Source organism: Buceros rhinoceros, unplaced genomic scaffold, assembly GCF_000710305.1.
Source record: "Buceros rhinoceros silvestris isolate BGI_N320 unplaced genomic scaffold, ASM71030v1 scaffold4335, whole genome shotgun sequence".
Taxonomy (NCBI): Eukaryota; Metazoa; Chordata; class Aves; order Bucerotiformes; family Bucerotidae; genus Buceros; species Buceros rhinoceros.
The window spans coordinates 58,670-70,813 of record NW_010410996.1 but is presented as its reverse complement, the minus strand read 5'-3'; the positions used below and the strand labels follow the sequence as shown (position 1 = coordinate 70,813).

The 12,144-nt window shown below is 45.6% G+C and overlaps 1 protein-coding gene across 1 annotated transcript in view; it reads right to left on the bottom strand.

Moving 5' to 3' along the window:
- Positions 1 to 350: 350 nt before the first annotated feature.
- SLC1A2 (solute carrier family 1 (glial high affinity glutamate transporter), member 2) overlaps positions 351 to 12,144 on the bottom strand; it is a 27,163-nt gene continuing 15,369 nt past the window's right edge. Inside the window, exons 8-10 of the mRNA XM_010135801.1 lie at positions 10,303 to 10,437; positions 3,790 to 4,021; positions 351 to 425 (exon numbers count right to left, since the gene is read on the bottom strand). Of these exons, the coding sequence (XP_010134103.1) occupies positions 351 to 425; positions 3,790 to 4,021; positions 10,303 to 10,437 (442 nt within the window). The remainder of the gene's footprint in view (positions 426 to 3,789; positions 4,022 to 10,302; positions 10,438 to 12,144) is intronic.

The window sequence follows — 12,144 nt, the reverse complement described above, 5'->3', positions numbered from 1 at the left end:
CCCTGGAGTGAACCGTACTGGCACTTTGATCTTCCCATTTTGCAGCATTTACATTCTCTGTGTCTTGAATGAAAGGGGAGGCGGGCGAGAGCACATTGCACTGCATGGAGGATTCTCCAGCTGCACCATCCAAACAGCAACGCAAGGGAGACAGATGGTCATGGATCATTGCTTGGCAAAGACGCTGCAACGACTTGATGAGATCTTTGCTAAGTTTCAGTTAAGAAATTAAGTAAGCAGAAACTGTAGGTGTTAACTAGAAAAAAAAGAGAAATCTTCTTTAACCACGAGAGCTTTTGCCAGAAGATAGCTTCAGGGCTTATTAAAGACGGAGCTGGGAATCTCTGCCCTTAGTTTTCACGTTTCCAAGGCTCTTCTTCAACAACACTGAAGTCTGCAGATTTGCCATTGGTTGCCAGTGTTACCTGCAAGTAATTATCATCAACAACCGACTTAAAGGCCAAGGCACTTCGACACGAAAAGTCACGCGTTTCATATGGAAGATCAGGATATTTACAGGAATTACATACACCACGTCTTATCATACACGCAAAAGGTATTTATTCGGAATTCACAGCACTCCGGAAGAGTGAGACTCCTGATCATTCCTTATACTGACTAGAAAACCTTAGCAGGAGAAAAACGGTTCCATATTTTCTTAGCCTTTACTGTAGTTATCTTTAAATTCTAGGCCTTTCTATCTCCTATAGATGTCTCTGGATTATCTCAAAAACAGATGGGTTTTTTTAACATGGAAAGTCATTCTTTCTCAGTGGAATTCCTTAGCAAAGCGGGTGGCTGATGCTAGGACGTGAAAAATACACGAGGCCAGAACAATCACAGACGCGTATCTACACGAACTCACCTACGGTTACACCGCCTTCAAAGAGGCGGAGGAAAAGATACGCTCTGAAAGTACTGCTCATTGTACCGCTGTTTCTAATGACGTAGTGAAAGATTTTGACTATAGTCGGCCCCAAAATTCATAGTAACGCTATGTTTGTCCCATGAAGTCCAGCAGAACATCACCCTTGCCTCTGAAGATTGGTGCTAAGGGTTTTCAGTCTAAAGCATCATAGAAGATCTACAGCCATCTACTAACTCACGGTAAACACTGGCCAGGACGTTGCGTCCCACAAATCTCTGTAATAAACCCATGCTTCAAGGTGCAGCCAAACGACTTAAACAATTTAAAAAGGGTAAAATGCCGATTTAACCTTACAAAAGTGATCTAGACCTTTATAATGGCGAGAGAACCTTTCATTTCGTTCTCAATGGACGGCTCACTCTTCCCTAACTTACCTTGTTAGCCAGTTAACACCCTCAGTGTCAAATGCAAACTTAAAGACAGAGCTGAAATTCCCCATGCTGGACAAACAGGATGCACGGAAGCATTGGGACATGGAAATGTGACAAAATGCACTGATCTTTGACAGAAAGTCGAGCTTTTTCTTAGATAATCGAAAGGGAGAAACATGCAAATACAGGCATGAACAGCTTACTCAGAAATGAAAACCACAGAGTCGTGTGAAATATGGTAATAAAAAAAATACAAAAATATCGTGCAATACCAACCACTCCACCCCCGTATAAACTATGTATTAAAAATATACATTGACCATGCAAAATTATGAACTACGGGCGTTAACACGGAGTGTATTACTGAAAGTCAACAGAAAGGACATGCTAGTAGATTAGCCCTTCAACCTCTGACCAGCGCTGCAGTGAGCTTTTCGACCCACACCTGTGTTCGGCAGGATGAAGAGATGTCTCCTCAGGTTTGACGGCCGGTTTGAAGCCCCAGCCCCTACACTCTGCTGCTTTCGCTACTTTAACCCTTGGGAGCTGTAGCCCACGTCAACATGATCCAAACACTTTGCAAACGTCAGCAGAGACTCGTAGCTTGTGAAGCAGACCGTAACCTCACATCCTTTTGGCAGCGTGCAGACAGACAGAGGGGCAAGCCAGGCCACCTGCTCCAGGTCAGCCCTGCGCTCGGTCCAGCAAGCCCTGGCTCTTCTCGTGAGTTTAAAAGGGCAAAACGAGATGGCAAGCCTACAACAATGAGAAGGGTGCATAAATCACTGGTCCCAGATTTTAACTAAAAGGTGTGCTTAGGATAACACACGGCACCACCATCGTGTTTTTGAGTCAAGCTCATGCCTCAGCTGAGGGAAATGATAAGAGAAACGGAAGGAGAAAAGGAAGTGCAGCAAATACTGCATCAACCAGCTGCTACTTTCAAGCTTGACTTGGATCTCTGTGCAAACATGGGACTGGAAGGAGACAAAGTTACCAGTGTTCCCTTCCATGAACCACCTCGTTTTGACTGGTAGATGGTAACTGAGTTTGTCTGAAAAGCTTATTTCACTGTTTTCCCAAAGTTCCAAAAGAAGTTAAGCAAAAAGTGTGTGCGTTCACATGCTGATTTCTAATGAAAAAATATTTTATGAAATTAGATCTTTCTTTTCAGGGATTTTCTTTTTTCTTAAAACTCTCTCATTTGTGCCCTTTGAGAAATACAAACTAACAACCATTTTTAAATTTCTGTAAGCATGTATTCTCTTTCCATTTCCAAATTCCCTTTTCTTTAATTTTTTTCATGGAAAAAGTGTGGGTCAGAAGAGGGAGGGATGAGCCATATCTGAAAAAAAAAATGTTTTAATTTTAAAAAATCATTTTATTAAAAACTTGAGGATGAGATGAAAACCTTTTCCTTCCTGAATTCAGGAGTATTTTTTTTCCCCCCCCGGAAATTCAGGTTTGGCCTGTCATGACCTAAAAATAAAATATATTCTAAAGAACGTTTCCAGCCAGGCTGGAGACAGGTGAAAGAGGTAGAATAGGAGTGGTATTTCCAGTCTGCTTGGTGATCTGCAATGGACTTGGCAAAGCTAGTCCCAGTTGCGGCAACGGGGAGGTTCAAGAGAATCTGTTCGGGTAAACGGCTACGGGCGGCTCACTGGCAAATTCACTGTGTCAAAGACAGTGAGCAGGATCAGATCAGAGTATTAATAAAGAAATAAAAAAGACTATGAAATTAGAAGTTCCAGCGTGTTTTGATCTCCTCCTCCTCTTCAGAAACTCTCTTGATTTTAAACTGCCCCGTCCGAGCCCTTAGGAAACTTTTAACCACTAACGTCCCCCATTACTTTCTCATTCAGCTGGTGGGGTTTCTCAAGCTCACTTTGCTCTGGTCAAGACGTTATTATTACTATTAATAACCCGTGTTAGTTACAGCAGGGATTAGAGAGAGAATATGACATTTGTTGTCTGAATGACGCGGGAACGATGACGGAAGCAAAGCGTAAGCATGCTGTATGAGTGCCGGAGCGTTCTGACGCTAAAGTGCATTCAACACGTCCATCTCTGAACAGCAGATCATGGGAGGCAGTCAGCAAATGACAACACCCGTAGCTGAATTGCAGCTATCCTTCACCTGGGTTGGCAATTAAGTTCTCTGTTGCCACAGAAAATTAAGTAAACGTCCACAGAAGGTGATGCCATGTTCTCTGCGTCTTGGCATATTCCATAATACGCTGCAGCTTGCCTTTTGATATGTAAACAATGCACATGATTTTTTCCCCTCCAATGCCAACTTTAAGAGCGCAAAAAAACATCTTTTGAACTGCTCAAGCTCATTCAGAACGTCTGGGGTTCATGGACCTTGTTGTCACATTGTTATTTGCAGAACGATTTGAAAAATACATGCAGGTTAAAAAAAAAAGAGATAAAACAAAGCATGCAGTGCTATATACATGTCTCAATATCCATAAATGTGAAAGGTACCTTGCACTCATCTACTATGACTGAGTTGTGAGCTGCAAAAACACATTGGTTTGAGTTGTTTTCCCTATGATTTTTCATGTCGTCATAGATTGACTGAGTCTTGGTCATTTCAATGTCTTCGTGCCCTTTATGATGGGAATCGATGGTGTCAAGTTCGGCCTTGGAAAGGTGGTAGACAATGCCAGCACCAAAAGAATCCCCCACTACATTGACCGACGTTCTCATCCGGTCCCTACAAAAGAAGCAAAAGGCAGAGGCTGAATAGCATGCGGGGAATTAAAAGCAGGGCACGGCACCCTGTCAGTGCTACGGCTACAGCATCTACTTCAGCAAGTTTCGGGCATCTTTAGGACAGAAAGATGGGAGCTTTCAAGTGGAATTCAAAACGCTTGCTTTCCCAGGGGACTTGTTCAGACAGGGACGATGTGCAAACTCCCATGTCCCAGCTGTCATACTCCCGGATTCTGGCAAAGAACTTGCGCGAGAGGCAGAGCCAAGCGGCAGAGCTGTGCTGGGCTGCGATCTCCCCAGCGCCTGCTGCTGGCGCTGGAGGTGGCACCATCAGGGTGCCAGGCTCACATTGCCGCCCTGTGCTTAATCTGGATCTATCGGAGCACCGAACGCCACGCAGCCAGAGGAAAGGATTTGGGATCTGAGGAAGGGGTCTCACTTCTGGAACAGATTAACAAACGGCCTCTCCCTTTACTCTCGGTAAGCAAACTGGAGGGGGAAAAGAAAAAAATGAAGCTCCTCTCCTGGCACTGCCGTTACAGATGGTCGCGTGGCAGTGTGCCCACTCACGCTGCTGTGTGCCAGTGGTGGGCACCGGAGCCAACCAAATATAGGTCATGGCCTACAAAACGAGGAGCTGTGACAGCATGTTCGTAACGAGAGCCCCTCGGAGCAGGGGGCCAGAAAGGTTCAAAGAAACGCGTTTGGTGGCAGTTCCACGATGTCACTGGGCAGACACGTCACCTTTCTACTGTCGTGTTTCTAGAGTATGGCTCTACCTGTTGGCAGTGAGCTCTCGGTTGTGGATTTTCCCTGATTTCAGAATTCTGCCTCAAACCTGCCCAAAATGCTGCGAAAATGGGAGAGAGGGTCTTACAGGGCACCGCAGGGCTACGGGCTCCCGCTGTTTTTCCTGCGGCAGACAGGTTGTATCCCACACGCTGAAATCACTGACAGCCTAATTTGCCTCTTCTTACCTGACCTAAGCATAAGGACTCCTAAAAACTGAGGGTTGCAGTTTAAAGCTACAGCAGCAACCGAGTCTAGCTTTGTCAGAGACGCGATTACAGCGCTTCATTCTCAGAGGCAGATCCTCGAGGACTCCTTTACACAGCAGGGGCAGGTCGGACGGTGTGCACATCTGCCAGCATGTAAGACCTCATTTCCCATGAGAGTCATCAACGGGAAAACACCCTTTCTAGTATTTCTGGTACTAGATTTGTGTGACAACTCCTTTTCCTGTAGAACACCAAGAAAAAAAGCCTAAACGTATAAAAGCCAAACTGATAAACTTTCACTGCACATGCCTGTTGGTGGCCATACAAATTTTTGAGCCCCTTTTAACATCTTTGCTCTCAATATTTGTAAATCTGCCTTTCCCAGCCTTACAACTGTATTCCCTTTCAAGTTTCTCTCTCCCTCTCCACGTTATCGTGCTTACATATTTGGAGGTCGTGGTGTGATATCGTAGTTGAAGCAGAACACCCAGAAGGAAGAAACCTCTCTGATAATCACACACACACCCACTCCCCCTGAGAAAACAAACCAACCAACAGCTCCCAGGAGGAAAAGATCCTTCCTGTTTTGCTTCACACAAATGAAATACTTAATACAGCTCTCATTCCATGCTCGTGAAGAGTGTTTTAAACCTGGTCAGAGTAGCTGAATAGGAAAACATGAGTTTCTGAGGACAATTTTAAATTAAATATACTGAACTTGGCAATATAACTCCACAAAAAGAACACCTGCTTAATTTTGAGTGAGTGGTATTAACTTTGAAAGGATTCACTGATGCTAGACGACAGAGGGATAGCACAGGATGCCAAAAAACGAGGTGGAGAGAATACATACATATAATTGAGGCACAATTCAAATTCTGAAGGGGTCACTTGAGGAGATGCTCCAGCCCCTGCGCACACACTACTAGCCAAGAGATTCAGCCACACAAAGTGCACACGGCCACAGAATATGCGCCCCTGTGTGAGCCAAAGGAAACAAGGAGGTTCCTTACAACAGGAAGGACAAAGCCTCGGCTGTCAGGAATCAGCAAAGTGCCACCGACCTCTTTAGGGCCAAAGAACTCCCTAAGAATGAAGACAACTGTCCTTACTCTGTTGTTAAAAACAACCAACCAATTAACTCCAGCTACACTGTAAACAAAATACAGGACACTTGCAGTCTGGTAAAGGACTTGCCCCAACACAGCTACTTCTGCATTGCCCATAACAGAAATAATGGCACTGAAAGTCAAAGTTCTCTCTTGAAAAACAACTCAACAGCTGCTAAGAACGGGCTTTGGAATAACTAGGAAGGAATTAAATCCTGGTAAGGGTTAATGCCTGATTTTCCTCAAACTGGCATAAATCAGAAGAACTGGAAGCTCAACAACGTAGATGAAAGGAATAGGAATGAGCAGAACTGAACCAGTCTCCTGTGTTATTAGTGTCACAGGACCAGTATGCAAAGAACTTACTGCTGAAAGCCTGAAATCCCGGTATAGCAACCGCACCGCGTTTTGGAAAGGAGATTCAAATCTCGGCACACCTGCGAAGTCACAGACCAGGGGACATGTTTAACCTGCCTCACCTCTTCCTCAGCCCCGGAGAGAGCTCCTGCAATCTCCAGTTTAATTCAAGTTATATAAGGCCCTGTTCATACCACCCGGCCATCACCTGGGTCTGAATATTCGGAATTTAGACCTAAGCCAAGAACTCCAGCAATCTTTTTCGGAGTTACTGAATGAAGGTTTAAATAGCAGATAAGCTGCCCAAGCCCATTTTCTCTAATTCCTCCCTCTTCACTGCAAAACACCACCATATTTGAGGCTGTGCTCTGATATTTGCTAAGCTTCTCAGTCTCCCATCTGGAAAGCAGCCAGCTTCTGGCTAGAGCAAAAGAAGCCGGTTTTATTCCAGCTGTTGGCATGTAACTACTGTCCTATTAAATGTCACTGCCGTGCTATGCTCAGTTTTACACCCAGTTGTGAAATCTTGGGAAACCTGCCTGGTGAAAGAGCTCACACTGTGTATGTACGCGTGGGAGAGGTTGAGCAACCTAACCTCCAGATACTGGAGATGCCTGAGAAGAAATCGATAGAGAAACCTTTTAGCTCCGATTTGAAGGAGAGTGCCAAGTTTAGGGACAAGCAAAAGCCAGCTGAGTGTTACACCATAACCAAATTGTGCAAAACCGGTTTTGGTAAGACCACAGTTTCAGGGGAAGGGAGTACTGTAAAGTCAGTTCATGTTCTGGTATTTTCTTTCATCAGAAATGTTGAAAAACTCATGGGGCAGGACTTTTTAAAAAGCTTTCATTTGGAATGGAAAGGTTATAAGAGAGCTCTTCCAAATAGTTCTACAGGGCTGGCTGCATTCACACAATGTTTCAGAAAAGGGGCTGGAACGGAGTCTTAAGTATTTTATTCTTTCCCCTCCACATTCTGTTAGAAATACAGCTGCAATGTTACTTGATGATCTAAAGAAATGGAAGACAATGTATGTAAGTAAAGAAAACATCTCTTTACGACCCTTCATTTCAGATATTTTTAGGACTGGTTTGTGTGCCCAAAAGCTTGTTTGAAAGTTTCTTGCGTGCCTTAACACCAGCAATGTCAGCAGCATTGTTCCCACATCTCATTAGACCATCAACACCACACTGGAAGAATGAAAACAAAGCTATTAGCTGTTGAACACGCGTTAATTAGCACAACGCTTGCACCAGCAAACTTTGCCTTAACTTCACAGCGTGACACAGAGCTCTTCACCTCCTTTTTTACCTCTTTCCCCTTTTCCCCTTTCAATCACGCTGCAATTGCGCTGCTGATAGTTAAGCCAGAAGGACCCAAACCCAACTGTTTGCGTGGGAAGGGTCTTCCGCCTGGCTCTGCAGTACAGATATTTTTCTTTCCTAAGCAGGGCTGGATGAGCCAGCGGTAGCTGGAACACAACACCTTCTAGCAGATCAGAACTGCTGGTAAACTCACAGCTCAAGGTTTGCTAGTACGGGCGGAGCTTCTCAGTCCACAGGAGTATTTTTAAATGACATTTCCCTAAAAAACCAAACAAACCACAGGCTCCTTCTGCACGTCCTCCTACCAGCTGCAGAAACCTACCTATTTGCCTCACTTTGAGAGCCAGCAAAACCCTGTGTTTAAAATGATACGCGCCTCCCTTTCGCTCTCCTCCCAGCTGTAGATTCCTACGCAGCTTTCCTGTTTTCAACCATGACCTCACAAATATAATAAACCCACAGAATATCTGACTGCGGAACCCAGCCTCATTTCACCATTCTGAGTCATGATACCATGATATTCAGCTATATTTAAAATATGTAAGTCATCTTTTCCCTTTGCCTTCCCAAGCTGTACATTCCTCTTTCATTCTCCCCTGAAGCAGATTCAAAACACAGGTCAGAGGATTGACCAGGTTCTCAAATTCTCCTCAATAAGCCAAAAGATAAAGACAGAAAATTAATTTTCTATTTTATCTTTACTTTCTCGACTCCACCATTGCTTCTTGCATAGTTTTAGTAGCATATCTGGGAGTGCAAGCTACCACCAGTGGGCAGGTGAGGCTGCTGGCGTAGGAGAAAATGGACGAACAGTACAGAGGGATTCATGTATCTCCCCATCTGGGCACCACGGCCAGCACAACAGAAACACACGTCTTCACGACGTGAAAGAATATTAGAGGAGAGATGGCTGTGGACCAGAGTAATGAATGATGGAATCATGGGATGGATTTGGTTGGAAGGGACCTTTCAAAGCTCATCTAGTCCAACCCCCTGCAGGGAGCAGGGACATCTGCCCCCAGAGCAGGGGGCTCAGAGCCCCAAGGGCCAACCTGACCTGGGATGGTGCCAGGGACGGGGCCTCTCCCACCTCTCCGGGTAACCTGGGCCAGGCTCTCACCACCCTCAGCGTCAACAATTTCTTCCTTGTCTCTAGTCTGAATCTCCCTCTTTTAGTTTAACCCATCACTCCTTTCCTGTCACAACAGCCACTGCTGAAAACACTGTTCCCATCCTTCTTACAAGTACTGGAAGGATGCAATAGGGTTTCCCTGGAGTCTTCTCTTCCCCAGGCTCTCTCAGCCTGTCCTCACAGCAGACGGGTTCCAGCCCATGCACCACTCCTGGGGCTCCTCTGGCCTTGCTCCAGCAGCTCCGTGTCTCTGCTGGGCTGAGGAGCTCAGAGCTGGCCCAAGCACCAAAGCAGAGCAGAGGGGCAGGATCCTCTCCTCCAACCTGCTGGCCACGCTGCTGGGGATGAGCCCAGGACACGATTGGCTTTCTGGGCTGCGAGCGCATGTTGTCAGCTCATGTCCAGCCTTTCCTCCATATACTTTTCATTCATGTACCATGCTGCAGCAGTACGGGACAATATACACACCTCCAGAGGCCAGAACAACTTCGACTCCTGAGTCCCTGCCAGCTCTGTGCAGGTGACAATCCACATTGTCCAACGACAACATGAGAAAGGATGCGGCTTGGGAATGCTCTGCCTATATTTACAGCTTCTGTATTCAAATGTTGAAGAATAAAACCCTTGGAAAACTCTCTGTGGGTTACCTGGTTCTTGTCAGAGGACCTGTGACGGTACTGAAGGACTTGGAACTCAAGTCCTCAAAAATGAAAGTAATTCTTTCCAGTTTGAGGGATTTGACAGTAAAATCAAACTAGGGAATGACTTTGTTTGCTTTCGTACTTGTTCTTGGTTTATATCCTGCTCTAGATCAGTTGCTTTCTTAAAAGCATTTTACTTTCTTACATACAAGAAGAAAGAGACTTTCCCCCCTACGAGCATGAAACATTTGATACTAGAAATGCCCAAATCACCCTCTAACTTGCTCACAACATCCTGATGGACCCTTCATTTTCATCATTCGTCCTTAAGACCAGAACGGTAAGAAACAGAAATACGAAAGCAAAGATCGGAAAAGCGGCCGTGAGGTGTGTCTGTGATGGAGAGGAGTCACTAGGAAGAAGAAAACACATGAGCATGAGCCCAAGGGTCTTATGAGAAGATCCTGGGCACAGAGAAACTGACTTTAGTAGCTCTGTAACAACTTGCACAAGCTGAGAAGATGCTTTCAGCGTCTCTTCCTCAAACAGCCCATTTCCTCCTTTGCTTCATCTGTAGAGGAGAGGCTTATAGTTCTTTAAGAATTTAGACTTGATGATCTTAAAGGTCTCCTCCAACCAGATGGTTCTGTGATCAGCGCTACAGACTAGCATTACTTGACTGCTGTTCCCGCACTGAGCGGTGGAGTCGGCAGAACTTACAAAAGCCAGTCAACAGCCACAAGCAAACTGATGTCCTGGGTAGGGAGACCCACAGCAGTCAGGATCAGAAGCATAGTGACGAGCCCCGCGCTGGGAATACTGGCGGCTCCAACACTCGCAAGGGTGGCGGTCAAACTGCAAAAACAAAAATCAGAGCAGGGTAGCAGGAAAAGGAAGGTACATTTTCATTGCAGACTCACATGATCACTAGGAAAGCCTTGTTTTTAATGAGCAATTCCCAGAAAAGTGACAACTACGTGATAAATCATGGTATGCTCTGGCCGTTGTTTTCACACTTGCGTTTCTCCAAAAATATTTATTGGGGGAGGCCAGATCTATAAGTTTGTTCCGAGAGTTCTAAGAGAGTTGTCTGGGAGTTTTAAGTTCTGTCAGTTGCTTCTGACACTCAAATCTTTGGCCTGGTGCTTTCTGAGCTCTGCCAACACATCCAGGGTGTTGAATCTGGAGTTTTGATCATCCAGACTTGCTGACATTTGGTGGCTACAGGTTGAATTTTCAGGGTGGTTCATTTCAGTTTATTTATGGTACTTGAAGACTGAAATTGTGAGGTAGTGGCTGAGAGAAAGTGGTTATTATGGAGAAGACTAAAAGTCTTGGTAGCCAAAACTCCCACAGTACAAGCTGGTGGTGTACCAAGCCTAGATACAAACCAGCCTAGATGAAAAAGCAAACTTCATCTGAGGTTTCATAAATCCAAACCTGTCTTTGTTTTTGCCTCTCAATTTTTTTATGAGTACCAGTTGAATGAATGTCTGTGCTCCAAATGCTTGTAAAAACACAACACAGACCATAACAAATATCAACATCATTGGGCAATCCTGTGAAGAATGGAAAATAAGTTGGTCAGAGAAGCAGCCAAGGGGAGAAAAACAGGAAAGAGAAGGAGAGGGAGGGAAAGGGAAAAGGAAGAAGGAAAAAGGAACAAGAAAAAAGGAAAGAAAAAGTTCTCTCTTTAAACAGAGAGATGAGAAACATGGTTGTACTTCTGCAGGTGTCCCCAACACATCTGAAAGCGCTCCCAACACAGAGGTAGAGGAGAGGTCTCAGTGGGGGAAATCCCAGGCCACTCGCCCCAGAGCCAGCGGGTGAGCGTGCTAGCCTGACGCAGAGCTGGCCGCTGGCGGGGTCTGACCCAGACAGCCCAGCTTGCAGGGTGTTTGCCAGGTGTCTGGGTTAGAGTGCGACGTAGCCTACCGAACACCCAGATAGGTCCAGCAGCTAGGCGGGCAGGATGCTCTGCGCCACTGCCAGCTCCTCAGGCACTCCCAGCCTGAACTGGTAAAGGATGGCTTCCAAGCTCCGTGAGGAAACGCTCCTGCCAACATCCCACAGCAGCACTCACCAGCCTGGAGGGGGACGAAGCTGAACTCTGTTCAGGTTTAAACAGAGCCTGACTTAGCTACCATTTCCAAGATCACCCTCTCCCAAATAAGAGAGGGAATCAGAGGATCTACATGACCAGTATGAAGTAACTGGTGCTGGTCAAAGGCTAATTAAGTGTTTGTGAGCTCCTGTCTGGGTCATTTGAATATCCGCAGTATCACAAGCTGGATTTGAGAGACAAAACTTAACCACCTGTCTGTGATTCATTAGTATTGCCACCTCACAAGGTGGTTCTTCTCATATTGTTGTAGCACCGAGAGGAGAACCAACGGTTTCCTTACAGACAGCCCAAAGCTGCTGCCTGCTCAGGAAATGTGAGTCTCAAAGCTGGCTACACCAGCCCCGAAATGGTGAGGTCAGGAAGAGCTGGTGGGTCAGTCCCTCAGAGGAGGAGAAGAGGGGCAGCTCAGGTTCAAGTTCACCAAAACTCTCAGACAA